General features: G+C 36.6%; 1 protein-coding gene across 2 annotated transcripts in view; it reads right to left on the bottom strand.

The window, feature by feature from the left end:
* Positions 1-17219, bottom strand: part of cnih3 (cornichon family AMPA receptor auxiliary protein 3) — a 31553-nt gene that overhangs the window by 11233 nt on the left and 3101 nt on the right. For both annotated transcript variants that reach the window (XM_039693031.2, XM_089118779.1), the window contains exons 2-3: positions 12425-12493; positions 6907-6954 (exon numbers count right to left, since the gene is read on the bottom strand). In XM_039693031.2, coding sequence (XP_039548965.1) covers positions 6907-6954; positions 12425-12493 — 117 coding nt within the window. The remainder of the gene's footprint in view (positions 1-6906; positions 6955-12424; positions 12494-17219) is intronic.

The raw sequence follows: 17219 nt of genomic DNA, 5'->3' as shown, positions 1-17219 counted from the left end.
AACCCAGGAGGCTTTCAAAGAACAAGCCATCGTTTGAAGATTTTTTAAATTCAGTCCACCGTTATCATAGGAATTATACAGGTACTTCCTTTTCATTTGATTTGGTTTATTGTTCCATAAACATTTGACATTTTTTTTTATTCAGAATGTTTAAAGAACTTCATGCTAGGTGAAGGATGAAGCATTAGTAAGAGGGCAAATTGTGGAAATACTTATGTATTAGTTTACAAATGTTAACGAAACTTTATTGTAAATTGTTAACAATAATTTAAATAAACTTTTCAGATATTATGTTTTTTATGGGTTTATAATCTTTGTTGGCTGTATATCAGCATTTTGCTGACTCTGTACACTTGAAGCCTCTCATGCACACATTTAACCATTCAGAAGGAGCTCCTCCACCATTGTCTATGTTAATTATGAGGACCACTCAAACTGAAGTCAAGAAGCTTTGAGTGCTTTAAATCTAACTTTTAAACTTGCCTTCCCATGGGAATCACAAGCCTCTTCAGAATCATGTCATCTAATGAGAGGTCTACTTTGGCGGAGAGCTTTGCACTGTGGAGTGTCCTTCACATTCTCTCTTCCTCACTCGCTCTTTAACCCTCTGTTCCCTCCATTAGAGCAAAAGGGAGCAGGCACCAAACCTGTAGATATCTCTTTAATGAGGCTGTGTCTTGACACTATATATATATATATATATATATATATGAGAGTGGAGATATATTAAAGAAATGACCAAGAGCCTGACCATAAGAATAGAGAGAATAGTTCTATATACAGTACTTATAACCATAATAAATTCATATATGTTCAGGAACCATTCACTTTCACATTCACTTATTAGAATGACAAATCTGACTGTGCCCTCAGATTAGCAACAGCACAATGTTCTCGGCCTTAGTAGATCAGAATAGCCGCTATAGACTCCAATTACTGTCTTGCTCTTTCAGCAGCAGCCAATAATTAACTGCAGCATAGAATTATACATATTTTCTCTTTAAAGAACATCTATCCCCATGAGACAGGATAGCATATGAACTGGCTCTCTCCATTCAACTATTTGGGCTGTGATTATCACCATTTTGAATATTAGGTTATGGAACAGATACACTCTTCCAGGCTGAAAATGAAAAGAAAAAATATATACATAAATATAAAATATAAATATATAAAAGCATATAGAAGGGTCAAAAACAGAAAGATTCCCAGAAACACTCATATCTGATGGACAGATTATATTTATTTATTTATAGACTTTATATATATATATATATATATATACACACACTGAATTTCTACAACCCTGCAATATCCTTCTGTCATAATAATACATAATAATATAAATCAATTAAATAATAAACAATAAACTGAATAGTAATGAATGTGAAAGAGAAAGGTTATTGAACACGTAATGTTAACCAAAAATTAACATTAATAATATCTATTATTAACAAATAATACGATATGCTGTATTTCTACACTGCAATATCGTAAAATTACATAATAATAAAAAACAACTGCATAATAAAATAACAAGTCTAACTAAGATTTTTTTTATCAGTCAAGTAATAAAATAATTTAGAAAATATAAAAAAAATCAGTAATACCTTATGCTGTGTTTTTGTAGCCCTGCAATATATTTTCAGTATACAGAAACAAATAATAATATGAATTTATTGAATAATCAATTATAAACTTGAATGGCAAAATATTCAGTGTAGGCAGTAACAAAATATTTCTAAACACATTAAAAAAAACAACAAAATAAACCTTGGGTAAGAGACAGTGACGTCTAGCTGGAAGGAATACACTAATTGAAAGTTATAGTGGAACACTGTGATTTTTAGCGGCAGAGTAATTATACCAGCAGCAGCAGATGAACTGCCACACCTCTGATAAGAGCACATTGTCTCAGAGCCCGGTGACAGGCTAATAAGCCCCTGCTGTCCCCATACACACCCAAGTCTCAGACCTAGCAAGATGCATAAAGAGACAAGATACTGTATGATTACCAGCCAGATGTTGCTATTTTTAAAAGCCACAAAGGAGAATGCTCTTTTCTCCAGCAGTGCGGGGCCAGCTACAAGAGGCTTGATAACAAAGGCTTATTTTTAACTGTGGTTTTCTTTCTGAAAAGAGTTTAGCATATACATCACGAGCTGATAAATTCCCAAGGAGGTTTTCATTTTTCATTGCACTCAAGCTAATTCATTCACAGGCTACACCTCGCCACTAGTAGTTTAGTCTCAGCACTAAACTGTCTGACGAGGGCTGGACCGCTTTTAGCAGTGCAAGATAGCCCCCTCCTCGTTCTCTGCCCTGAGTCCTTTGAAGGCAAATGGAGCTTTTGCTCCAGGCAGAGGCTGTATTTCTTACTGCGCCCCCCAAGTATATCTGTGTAGGGTGTGAAAAAGAAAAAATCACATTCCCTGCTCTAATGAGATAAGGATTGCTTGGAAAAGTCATAAGAGGGAGAGACTGTAGTATGTGTGAGGCAAAAAAAAAAACAGCGGTCTACAAATCTTTCTTTGTAGAAAATGTTGTCACCATAATAGAAACGATGCCATTATACTGAAGCCATAGCAAATTATTGAAATAATATATCATTTTTATTTTGTATAAAGCTGACATCTGTTTTTTTGTTAAACAACTGTTTTATATATAAAGATGTATACATTTAAAAAGAAACATTTTCAATTAATTACTATAACACTTTAATAATAACAGAGAATGAGGTAGATCAGGGTAAGCTGTGCCAGTATGTCCTCTATAGTACTTAAAACGAAACTGGACACATTTTTTGTCCAACCAATGTTCTATTTGAAAACACTCAAACAGTCATTTTGTAATTCGTTTGTGTTTTGATATGGGTGTGTAATTTATGTTGTCGCAAAACCTTGAAGCATGTTTACCACAGACCTTAACCCCACAGGAAAATCTCGAGGGAACCGGTGGCGAATTAGTTTGATGTCATCCCTTCACCACTCTATTGCAAAGGTCTCAATGCTGCCCTCAGAGAAGATCCAACATAAAAGATCTCAGAACGTGGGTTCAAAAGAGTCTTATTAAATGTTTTATGCTCTGTCATATCTCGAATTATGTGTATCCCTGTGTACCGGAAACATCATTAGGGTAGTTTCCAAAGAGAAAGGGGCTGCTGCATATCACACAGGTCTTTTATGAAGGATCCTCTGCCTTTTAGCTCTACCATTGTCATTTCCATTTATTGAAAATTCTACAAATGCCTTTGGTGATGAATGCAAGTGTGAAGTGAAGTGAAGTGATGAGAGGACAGAAACGTTTGTACTGCAACATCAAAAAGTAGCTTCTCGTTTGAAGAACAAACACACTGCGTTGGCAACCATAGGGGATTACGCTGCACTCCCCCAGTGGATGGCTCTGATTGGCTGCTGGAATATTGACCTTGACCTTCAGAGTTAGATGGAAAAGCTTTGCTTAAAAGAAAGACAGGGTCAAAAGTGTGCTGGTAAACCACAGGGACAGAACTTGACAGTAAAATGAAACAATTTTAGGTTCTGAATTGTGTATAGAACAGTGAACTGTGTGCAGTTGACAGACAAATTAAAAACTTTTCAGTCATTTATTATTCAAACGGGTGCAAAATAATATACTTGTGTTAAAGATTATTTAACATTTTCTAGAAAACACCACTGGGCTACAGGCCAAGTGTTTTATTCTATGATGAATGATGAAAATACAATTTATTCAGAGCCATATATATACAAGATAGATTTTTTTATGAAACAATTTCACTTCACTAAAATGCAACCTAATTCATATACACTATACTGTTAAATATTTAGTCAAATGGTTAGTAGGTCAGGCAGATTTTATTAATATTTTTATTTAACAAGGACACATTAATTGATCACGTCAAAAAAAAAAAATAGTGGCCTGACTAGTTTGAAAATTGTGCAGTCACAGTGTGAACTCAGCATAAGGATCACTGAACTTTATTTTATTTTTATTTTAAATTCTAATAATATTTCACAATATTGCTGTCTTTACTGTATTTTAAATCACACAAATACAGTGTTGGCAAGAGACTTTTTTCAAAAGCAAACAAACAAACAAACAAATACATCTGTGTATGTATAAATTACTGGTGCTCTTTATCTGAATTATGAATCCTGAAAGAACGTTAGCAGTTGTCTAAAAATATGCTGGCACTTTGCAAAGAAGCTCTGTGTGACTCAGCATCAGTCACTTAAACAAACCACCATTCCTTTCTTATTTTCCCAGACATTCCATGCTCTGTGTGTTTTGGTGAATACACTCAAAATGACACAGATGTCAAAGACTGACATTTAAACCGGCCTGACAAAAATGAGAAAACATGCATGTTAGTTTGCCTGCTGTGAAAAATACTATGGGGCGCCTTTTGCCACCTAGCACTGAATACCTGTGAGCATAACTGACTGTCTCATTCTGAAAAGATGCACAATACACAGATGCACCCGGCAATAAAACTGTCACACTAGCAAAAACTTTGCTATGAGTATGTTTATTCTCTCTTATTTGCTGAGTAAAGAGATCCGCAACTGTTAGGACTACCTGTTCAGAATACAAATGAACTTTTGTTTATTTACTGTCTGGCTTGATTCTCACAAATTATAATTGTGCTCATGTCAGTTAAAGCAAAGACTGTGGCCCATTGGGGTGTGATAAGAGCCTTAAGCTAAGTGTTTACAAGATAATTAATAAAGATGATAAATGACAAACCACATGCCCCATGTGCATGAAGACCCCAACCGAGAGACAAAGAGGGAAGGGAAAAAAGAAGCAAGAGCAATAACAGCATAGATGTCACCTTTCCAAAGCTTTAAAACCTAACAATGGCTTTAAACATGACTTGTTCAGTCACAATTTAGAGTTGAAAACCATTTCTTAAATGGTGTGTCTGTAAAATTGCAGACAATTCAGCTCAAGCACATGTGAAGCCCTTGTGGACGCTGTTTGGATAAGTGTTTTTGTCAGGCGGTGTTTTCTTTTACATTTGCAGTCAGGTGAAACAAGTGACAGCAGAAACCTTTTCGGCAACGTGCACTTGCACACGGACGAGCCTCATTCCACGAGACATGAAGGCGGCTGGAAGGCGTTCTGCTGATGTTGGCACAAAATATGGAACACAACTGCTCCTGCCCCCCATAACAGTGCTTGATTCAAACGTTCAAACATCCACAATGCCTTCAGTTTCACACTGAAAGGGTTTGGGAAACACTTTATATATACCTTAATAATACTGATTATTAAGAAGTCATCATTGGTACAACTGAGACGTGTCAAAATGCTTCTATTTTGCAATTTTTAACAAGTTTAAATACACTCACTTAAAGGATTATTAGGAACACTATACTAATACTTTGTTTGACCCCCTTTCGCCCTTCAGTACTGCCTTAATTCTATGTGGCATTGATTCAACAAAGTGCTGAAAGCATTCTTTAGAAATGTTGGCCCATATTGATAGGATAGCATCTTGCAGTTGATGGAGATTTGCACATCCAGGGCACGAAGCTCCCATTCCACCACATCCCAAAGATGCTCTATTGGGTTGAGATCTGGTGACTGTGGGGGCCATTTTAGCACAGTGACTCATTGTCATGTTCAAGAAACCAATTTGACACTATTCGAGCTTTGTGACATGGTGCATTATCCTGCTGGAAGTAGCCATCAGAGAATGGGTAGATGGCCATAAAGGGATGACATCCCCCACACCAATACACCAGCACCACCAGCCTGCACAGTGGTAACAAGGCATGATGGATCCATCTTCTCAAATTGCACTTCTATCAGCTTGAATCAGTCTGCCCATTCTCCTCAGACCTCTAGCATCAAAAAGGCATTTTTGCCCACAGGACTGCCGCATAGTGGATGTTTTTCCCTTTTTACATCATTCTTTGTAAACCTTAAAAAAGGTTGTGCGTGAAAATACCAGTAACTGAGCAGATTGTGAAATACTCAGACCGGCCTATCTGGCATCAACAATCATGCCACACTTAAAATGGCTTAAATCAACCTTTCTTTCCCATTCTGACATTCAGTTTGGAGTTCAGGAGATTGTCTTGACCAGGACCACACTTTTAAATGCATTGAAGCAACTGCCATGTGATTGGTTGATCAGATAATTGCATTAATGAGAAATTGAACAGGTGTTTCTAATAATCCTTTAGGTGAGTGTAAATTAACTCCTAATAATAAACTCAAATTGCACTTTCAGTATAATATTAGCCAAAACGTTCAAGTAGACTCCAAAAGTTTGTGTAAAACCCGATTATGATGTTATCCAAATCGAATTAAGAATGTTTCAAAGAGTATCTTGTGAACGAAAGCAAGAACATCAGACCACAAGTTAATGAGTTTGCATATTATTGACCTTGAAATTTCAAGATATTTCTTCTTCATTTTAGAAGGATGTTTTGTTGTTGTTGTTATAATTAAAAAAAGATTCTCAAACTTTACAGGATAAAATTCTGAAATACAGATTGTCACTATTGTCTCAGACTTTTGCACCCATCTAATAGAATAGAATAGAATAGAATAGAATAATGAAAGGAATTATAAAGTCTTAGGGGTGATTCACATATACGTTTTTTCCATTTCACTGCTACTACCAAAGACATAGACGGACGTCTTTAACAGTTGTGCTCATGTCTTTTGCAGCATATCCATTCTGTGTGAGCTGCCCCTAAGAATTCACAGTGCCATCGCTAAAATTGGACCCCATTCATCACAGACTCCAGAACGAACTATTTTTGGATCTAAGAAATCGTAAAATGCAGTACAAATCACCTTGAATGCTAAAGTGGTCAATCAATATGGGTTTTCCAATGACTGATTCTTAAACTTTTAAATTCCCCACAGATAAAGACAAGCGTTACATACCTTTCGCAGCAGGCAGCAGATCCTCTCAATATTTCGCAGCCTTTCACGCTGTTAAAAGAAATAAAGATCTGTTAAATCTCCTATAGCACCTAAAACGTCAGTCTCAAGGACAAAACATCCTTCATTTGATAAAATGTTGATGTGATGCATCAAAAAAGCAGGAGTAGGGTGGATTTTTAGATTTTAACTTGACTTAAAAAGTCCATGAGTGTATATGAAGAGTTCAGATGCAAAAGCCTCTAAGTGCCATTTGAAATTTTCTTCTAGAATTATAATTTTTATCAAGCTTGTATATTTAAGTTCAGTGATTTCACTTAAATGGCAATGATAATTACCTATTAATTGTTATTTAAGTGAAATTACTGAACTTAAATATACAAGTTTGATAAAAAATCATCATTAAAGAAGAAAATTTCAAATTGCATCTGAACTCTTCATATACATTCATACGTGTTTGTGTCACAGTGGTTGGTTTTGACATCGCACTGCTGCCTAAGGCTTGTGTTTTCTGTAGCTCCTGGCCAATGTTCTTGAGCACTGTACACTGGCAAGGACATCGAGGGAATTTCATTTAGAAAAATAACAGCCAAGACGTGGAAATTTTTGAATGGCATGTGGTGATTCCATCCAAACATGTACGATTTGGGAGTCAGGAAAAGTGGCGATACTCTCAAGGGAGAATGGATATTCACACTCCCAGACATAGTAAAGTCAGTGCTTTATCATTTAATCACATATGTGCAATGGATTAAATCTAATTCAACAGAGATTTGAATACATGGCCTGTTGGTTCAAATCAGGATAGCGTTTCCTTTTTTTGCAACAATATGCATGCATTTTTTTCCCTTTTTTATGCACTATGGAATATTTTTTCATATTTGAGGCACAAAAAGAAGCAGAACTCAGTGGGAGCCATGTGTGGATGTATGTTTGGCACAAATAAATCTTACATGAGTGGCACAGAAGAAAAATGGCCACGCTGCTTAAAAGAGCCCTATTCTCATGCCCTTTGGCAAGAAGTGCAAAGATGTTGTTTTCTACAGTAATGAAGACTAAACATACATATTTTATTGCCATTTTTTTTACATTTCAACTTAACTTCATTCAAGACAATGCATTATTTATACAACTAGCCTGCACATGTAAATAATGTACTATTATTCACTAATACAGAGCCACCCATAGTGACCACAGCACTCCTCCTCAGCAAGAATGGCCTTTTTAGTCACTTTAGTCACACAAACAAACTAAAGATGATGCTATATTCTTATTTTTCTAGTAAATTCTAGTTTTTTTTACATGTACAAATTATTAGCAGGCGTCATCATGAACCTGTTTTTCTTGAGAGGCAGCAATAGAAGTCCTTTCTCACTTGGTTGTGCCCTATCCAAGATAATACATTAGAGATTTATTTTTTAATTGCTTAATTGCTAATTTAATAAAATACATATTCAGGCTCAAATAATATGTAATAGAATATATATCGAAGTAAAAGAGTTTGTATAATAATATATTTAAACAAACTATAAAGATCTTGCAATAATATAGCAACATCATTATATTTAATATGTTATTATTATATTTAACACTATATATAATAATTATATATTATATTATAAATTAGATTGGTGTATTTAAACTTTTTTTTACTATGATCTAACAATATATTTTTCAAAGATACAAATAATTCCAGTTCCCTGGCAAAAAAAAGTGTCATGATGCTTCTATTGCTGAATTTTGATGAAAAAAAAAAAGACTTTCAACTGTTTCAATTTCAACTGTTTTTTTCTAAGGCTTTGGATTGACAACCCCCCACTGTCTTGTTTCAGCAGCTGTGTTTCAGAGATTACACCAAACATCCATGAAAGTTAGACAGAACTCAGTCTCTGACTATTTTTGGACCGTATACCTCATTTTAGTTCATCCAAAATTTGCCTCAGACTTGTTTTCACACCATTCCACTCCTCAACAACAGCATGCAAATATATTCCACTGGCAGCCATAGCGACTGGAGATAACTGCAGCCATATCAGCACTTTTAATTAGCAGGCAATTAGACTCGGATCCCTTTGAAATATTCGTCAGCACAAATTCTGCTTGACAAGTGCTTGCATACAGTGTAAACAATATATTAAATACAGGACAGAGAGTCAATTCAGCAGCAAGATCATAATGTTCTTGAGACATAGAATCTGCAACATACGGTAATCCTTGACGGAGATACAAATGCAAACAGAGCTGAGTCTCAATCTCTGATGTGCAAATAATATTCAGCACACCAATAATAATGCATGGCATAGAAAAGAGCATCAACAGAATAAAAAGCTGAGCCAAACTATTTTGGTCACTTTTGCTTTGCATTCCCTAAAATCATGAACAAAACGGATAAGATATACAAAAATATTTATTTATATTTTTTTTACTAAAAGATGACCTAGACCTCCTTAAATAGGGGTTCACATGCAGTGAGGTTTTGCTACAATCCAAAATTTTCAATTGTTTTATACAAATAAAACATGGCTTGTCTAATGTGAAATATGGGCCCTGTTATCGAGAAATGTTTTTTGAGCTTCTGACCTTAGCAAAAATATAAGAGCTATGCTGTATGTTTGTTGTAACACCCCTCATCTCTCTCTCTCTCTCTCTCTCTCTCTCTCTCTCTCTCTCTCTCTCTATCTCTCTCTCTCTCTCTCTCTCTCTCTCTCTCTCTCTCTCTTTCTCTCTTCAGTGTAATGTTTCAATGCCAGAGTAAAATGGTCAGGCTTGCTGCTCAGCTCATGCAGCTAATTGAGTGGTATGGAGAGTAATAGATGATATTTGACCCCAAAGGGACCATCCGTATCATATTCAAAGTGGGCCCTGAGGAGGGTTGTGTGACCTCTACTAAGGCGGACGTGTTGGGTAATATTGTTACCATAAGCTCTGAATTAGACGGTTAGCTAATTTTTTAGCAATGCTCCTGTGGATCAACTGGTAAAGCTTAGCGCCGTCAAATATGGGTTTGATTCACAGGGATCACATACACTGCACTCTAAAAAATGCTGGGTTGTTTTTACTCAATTTTGGGTCAAATATGGACAAAGCCAAATGTTAGATTATAAGTGCAATTTTAAAATGTAACCTAACGGCTGGGTTTGTCCATATTTGACCCAAAATTGGGTTGAAAAACCCCCAGCATTTTTTAGAGTGGGGGAAAATGTATAGCTTTAATGGAGCTACTGAATGTTGTTTTTGATTACGTGTCTATGGAGGTATATATACAGTATGTATAAAACGGAGCTGATTGGTCATATTGTGCACGCTGACGAACATCTGGATCATAACGATCTTGCCGTCATGCAAGCAACATAATGATAGCTTTAGTTTAGTGTTGTTTTACATTGAAATCAGCCACATGTGTGGTGATGTCTACATTAGCATGATAAAATGTTAAAAGCTTGAGCACATCAGGCAGCGCAGCAGATACAAACTCGGTCAAATGAGCACATAATGTTAACATGAAGGATGCCTCGTTTCAACACATAAAGAAAACTCATCAAGGATTATTAGAGCATCTTATAAATGAATAGCATCAGAAGTGTTTAATTGCTGGAGAATTACGTCTTGAACGCCTTCACAGAATTAGCCGGGCAGTCAAGGACAGTTAAATGTGACAGTTCTGCTAGCTCTCGCTCTTGGATTTATCAGAGACATTAAAGTTTACAACTTTTAAACCTCACTAAATTATGTTTGTTTTATGTTTCAAAAATTGCCAAATTGGGTAAGAAAAATATGTACAATCCAAGTCTTATGCTAATATCCTTAGCAGTTTTGATTCACAAGTTAATATATCTTGTTTCAAGGGTTTAGATATTATTTACTGGAAAACAAGACAAAGGTACTAGGGTTGTGATTCAAGTAAACAAAAAGGAATTAATTAATCTCTGTTATGAAATCTGCAATCATGATTACACATTGAATCCTCAAAACCTTTATTTACATAACACTATTTATATAACAAATTATCAAATTATCTTCACATTAATAAACAGGAAAATAATGTTTTAAAATTCATTAGTTATAGAACTAATTTAATTTCAGCCATAAAGCAGCTCCGCAGACGATAAATAAATGTGATTATTCAGCTCAGTTTAATTCTATTCGATTCAAATTCCCTTCAATAGTGGTCAAAGTTGTAAAGTTAATCATTTATGAAACACGTCCAATTCCGCTATAAGCAGCTTTACAGAAGACAAGTGTCATTTTTCCGTTTAAGTCAGTTCAATGTTAATTCAAATTCTGTTCAAAAACAGTGGCAATGTTGTAAAGTTAGTGTCATTATCCAGCTCAATCCAGTTCAAATGTTGTTCTTACAGTGTCAGTGCAGTTAAATCGATTATATTACTGAAAATTAAATTCAACATCGATACCAATGCCTGTAGTGATATCGAAATACTATTAACAGTTTTTTTTTTTTTTTGCAATTTCTGAGGATAAAATGGAGAAAAAAGTATGTGTACCCATTCAAGCATGGCTGATATAGGATAAATGCGAACCATCCTTTTTTCCATCCAAAACATATAGCATTTAACGCTAGCCAAAGGAAATTGGGAAGAAAAAACATTAGCGTAGCCTCAAAATAAAAAATGCTGTATTAATTGCGTGAATTAATTCAAATGAAAAAGCCTGAGAGACTGAAAGCCACGACTGTGTTGACTAGAGTCATAAGGGGAGCTCCAATGAGAATCACAGGATGAAGTCCTGACTTCCTCCCAGCTGAAGACTGACAGAAGACACCAATTAGCCAGGCAGGGTGTAAGATTGACTTGACTGTGTGGTGAGATCAGCTAGGAGGCCATCAATCTTTTAGCACACCCCACCTTCCAGATCCTCCATAGTTCCCTCCAGTCTGACAGAGGGGAGGGTGACATATAGAGCGTGTATCTCTTACTTTGACACTTTGTTGGGAAGACAGCAATAAATTACGACAACAGAAGTTCGGAGCGGAACAGATCCGTGACTCAGATACTTTGTCTACACATCACGGTGCCCTATTCTGAATGAGACTTTCTGACACAAAGTCCCAAAATATCTACATTCGCCTCCGCCATTGTCTCTTGATTTGTTTTCTGTCACAACATAGCCTGGCGAGTTATGAAGTGCACACATGTTAATTATTCTGCAATGCTGGCATCTAGAATGACAATGTTGTTCTAAACTTTTGGATAACAGTTGGTGTATCCAAAAAGCTGGAAAAGTTGCCTCATTTGAATTAATTAGTAAGATAAAAGCTGCCAGGGCCTCAAGCAGAGGAAAGACAACACATAGACAGCTGCTCTATGGATTATTCATGCAATGCTGCGGATGACAGGAAATGTTTCCGAGTTTGGGGTAGGCAACACACCTGGTGCCTGCAAAAGATCAGAGGGCTTGCTAAAATATATTCCCACCATAAACAAATAAACACACACACATGTCTGTGAAAGTGCAGAAAAGGGCAATGAATCAAATGATCAAGTCTATTATTTGCATGACTTACCGCGTGAAGTGGATTGCCCTGATCGATCGGCACCTTGAAGTCTGCCTGAAGCTCATCAAAGGCTGTTATCTGAAAACCCAAAGAAAAAAAGAAACATGATCATTATCATTAGGCTAGACGCATGGATTTGCAGTGTTTGCACAATCTTCAAGGATACATGCTCTTTTGTTGAGATGTATCCTTCGTTATTTCAGCATCTCATTGTTATAAAGTATAAGTAGAGCTGACTAATCTATATATACACACACACACACACACACATTCTAAAAAAATGCTGGGTTGTTTTAACCTAATTTTGGGTCAAATGTGGAAAAAAACAGCCATTGGGTTACATTTTTAAATTACATTTTTAACCCAATGTTTGAGTTTGTCCTTTTTTACATATTAATATTGACAAAGTGTATATATTATACATGAGTCATAAAAGATCATTTAAAATGCTAAAATAATGTTCATGATCTTTTTTGAATCTTGAGTTCTGCAAAATCTTGAATATATCATTACATCAGGTGGAAGTGCTTGATGTCTCAAAAATTGCATAGATTGCCAATGCATATAAAATTATCCCCTTTAGTTAATGCATTAGAGCAAAAAAGGGTATTATGGTGCCTTATGGCTACAGCACAATCACAAGCCAAGAGAAGCCTAAATTAAAGTTGGATCAAATTAGACAAGCTTATTTCCCCTGTTACAGACTAAACTGCCCTCTCTTCCCACACTGCCTCTCTCATAGTAAACCAAATGCTCTTTCAGTTCTGTAGGCGACGTGAGCAGTAAAAGGGGTTGATTTTGACAGCTTTTCTGCTCTGCTGTCAGATAATGAGTTATGAGTTATCATGGGAATTGCTACGTAAAAAATGCATTAAATACACGGTTTTAAATCTGGCCATCCTATAATAATCACATTAAGATTTGCACCACGAAAGGGGGATCATTGAACCATAGAAACAACACAAGTGGAATAAATAACTGAACACTTCTCTTAATGTTGATGAAGCATAAAAACCACTTAAAACAGGTTCATTTAAAATAAGGCCGGGTTTAAACCTGATAGCAGCATGTGAGTTTTTAATCATAGTAATACATTCAAAATGTCCCTGCATAAGTTGCATGTCTTCTACTGTGTGAGCAAGATGCATTCCCATAGCCATGTTACTAAAAAAGACAACCAACAAAAAATGTAACATGTGCATAATGCATCCATGTGGAAACATTGCTGTTTTGTTCCCTATGTGGCATCAGTATACCCATTTGGGGATTACGTTACTGAAATGAGCTAAGCTGACTTCAGAAATGTACTGTATATAAACATACGTATGTGACAGAATGGTAATTTTTGCTCAGTAAATGGTTCAGTGCAGATTTTTTTTTTTTATAATTCAAAATTATTTCCTCATAAACACCCTGATATGTATCCATGATTATAACACATTGTGCTGCGGTCAGTAAAATGGAATCAGGCTCTGAGAAATGATAGATTGTTGCTGGATTTCCTGCTGTATACTCTCTACAAATGTTATCATGCTTGACCTCATCCATCACCTCATTCTCTAACACTGACCCCATACCTATTATTTCCAGAATTGTGTTGGAATTAACTTTACACATCCTCTTAGTGGTATTACCCATAATTTGGGGTTAGAGACCTTCCGTAATACTATAAGCTACAGTAAATGACAAAACCAACATAAGCTCACTGGAAACGTGCCTCACATATTTTTGCAAAACCCATGTATAAAATTCACTGCAGATTCCAGCCAAAATTAGTGGCAATAAAACATGAAAAACTTCTTCCTTTTCACACAAATTATGATTACGGGCAGATCATCTATTAATTAACCATTATTTTTGCGTGGTTCCTTGTCCAACACAATGTTATGACCTTAAAATACTTTTACCATTGTGCATCCTTAACCAATACTATTTGATGTTTGTATCACATATGGCATTTCTGATGTAGTAAATTTGCTTGGTAGTTTACAGCGATATAGAGAAGTACAAGCAAAATTCACACCATGAATCAAAAGTCACAGTAAAAGAGCTCAAAGACTTGAAGAGGCAAGCTAAAATTGCATCTTATGCCTGGTTCAAATTACATGATTTTTTTTTTGTCTGTTACAATAGTCACTGATTACGTGATTTTGACTCCCAAAATCTTGTCGTGTCGTGGACAAGACACATGTCAGACTACACGTTGCTTCCTGACCAGTCATCGCATGCCATCGAGAAGGCGAAACTAGTAGTGATTGACTTCCGGAAGCGAACGTAAACAAACAATGGATGAAGCGTGAGTGTTGTATTGGTTGTCCTGTGTTCAGAAAAAAAGTTAAAAAAGAAAGAAAACCCGACAATGGACACGTTCCTTCATTGCTTGAAGAGGACAGTATGGGCTGTCAATCCTCCAAAGAGAACTTGAGGTAAAATATTGTTTTCTTATATATTTTTAGTTTTAGTTTTAACGTTAGCACCATCGTCTCTCTTTCGTTTCGCCATTTTTTTAGTTGTTGTGTATGGAAGTTGTGTATGGAAAAGCTTCTGTGCTCCTATTGGTCAACCTCATACATGTGACGGAACCGTTGTTGATGACCGTTAATTAAAATTAAACATGCTAGTCTTTTTGTCGTGATGTCATGAAGCATTGCAGACGTGACGTAGGTTGTCGTCCACTATGACACACTATTCTAGATGATACGATCAAATCTTGCGTCCCGACGCCCGTTGTCGTTTACAAATCCCCACAACACCCTACGTCAAATGGATTGTGCCAAAATCGGGCTAAAATGGTGTAATCTGAACCAGGCATTAGTTTTACTTTTGTTAACATTAGGACATTAGAACATTAGGGTGCAGTTCACCTTGCAGCATAATAAAGGTGTCCTTCGATGTTGAACAAGAGCGTGTCGTAGTAGTTTGCAGGATTACTGAATTAAACTTGCCACAATTAGGACGGCCACTACATCTCAATAATACATTCAACCCTTCACAGATGAACGCACCACTGCACTCACAGATAATCTGTTAAATACTGTTCTAAACTGTGCATCTTTGGCAGGCGTTTTGTTGGCACTAATGTGTTGGTTTCCAATGGCTGTGAAAGTGTATTCGAAACATCTGCTGAGGGAGCTTCTGACTCTCTGAGTTAGTTAAGCTAATGTGGGGATCATTTCCCCTCAGATGTAGAATAACACACAAGGGGAAATATGCAGATTAGGATTCCCTTTAGACGGTTAAACAGGATTTCTTTGAAAAGGACAACAGTCAGATTATGCTGAGCTCCAAGTTGAGATAACGAAAGATAGAAGATAGACATAGCTGTGTTTGAAAACAATTCGGATTGGTGCCACTAATGATTTTTGTGACATTATCAAAACATGAAATGTGCAGTGAGTGGTGCTAAAAAGAGAGTTTAGTTTTACTAGAAAAGTAGATAGGGATGGACAATATCGGTCCTGGAGAGTTTAGCTCCAATCAAACACAGCTGAACAAACTAATCAATAACCTCTTTCACACATTCAGTCTTTACTGGTAAATTAACCTTAAATTTCCGGTGTAGTGCCGAATTTCAGCCCCCCAAGCATTGGTAAGTTTAGGATTAGTTGTGGGGGAGGGGGTGGGATTAGGGGCGGGGTTGGGATTAGGCAATCAGGTACTGACTTCAATGAGGGGGGTAATAATTTGTCAGGGGGTTCGAAATTCGGCACAACACTGGTAATACATCACAACGCATTCTCATCCCAAGGCATCATATACTGACGTTTTTGCCAATTCGTGTACATCCAACGCACATGGCACCCTTTAGCATCAATATAACACACACAGAGTATGGGTAGGTTTAGGTCGGGGTAGGGTTAGGGTTAGACCACTAGGAGGCACCTTCTGGCCCATATATATTTGCGTCTCATATTGACGCTAAAGGGTGCCATGTGCATTGGATGTATACGCATTGGCAAAAGCGTCAGTATATGATGCCTTGTGATGAGAACGGGCTGTAGATCATGTGTGAACACGACCTTTTCAAAAATACCGGCAGGCCTATATCAGTTCTGGCGTAAGAAGTTTTCTTTGGGCCAGCTTTTTCAACGTGACGCGCTCGAGACGCAGCCTTGTTCCATTCATCAAGCATTGTGGCTCTGCAGTTGGATAACTACTACTATTATGCGTGAAGAGTAAAACATGTTCTGTTTGATCATCCCTTATGCCTCTCAATCAGAAGTCAAAATATTTTGTCAAATTGGACAGTGAAAAAAAACTCCTCAGGCGGGCAAATAAAGATAACGGCACAGCGTTTAAAGATCATTTCCAATGACTGACTTCACAGAATTTACTGGTATTTTGGTGCTGATGTGTGAATAGTCTCTACCGATAAAAATCCAGAATGTTGTTGTTTTTGCGAACAACCAACCCGATCTCACGAGAACTCGTACGAATTTTACGAGGTGGCCAATTCGTACGACCTCACTCGTACGAATTAATACGATTTTTGCTAAATCGTACATATTTTACGAATTGGCCAATTCGTATGAATTCGTACGAATGACCTACCCCTGACCCCGCCCCTAAACCTACCCATCACGTGGGTTTGGACAAATCGTACGAATTCGTACAGGTGAGGTCGTATGAATTAGTACGAATTAGCCACTCATTAATCACTCGTACGAATTCGTACAAATTGGTCGTGAGATAGCGTAGGAACAGCATATTTGTGTATTTACCGGTAAAGTAATTCTGATAATTTTACAGTAATTTAACTATATTGCTGTGTGAAAGGGGCTAATGTCTTCGGGATTAGTAGGCT

The sequence above is a fragment of the Pimephales promelas genome, chromosome 13 (assembly GCF_988280905.1).
Source record: "Pimephales promelas chromosome 13, fPimPro1.hap1.1, whole genome shotgun sequence".
NCBI lineage: Eukaryota > Metazoa > Chordata > Actinopteri > Cypriniformes > Leuciscidae > Pimephales > Pimephales promelas.
This window is presented reverse-complemented; position numbering and strand designations above follow the sequence as displayed.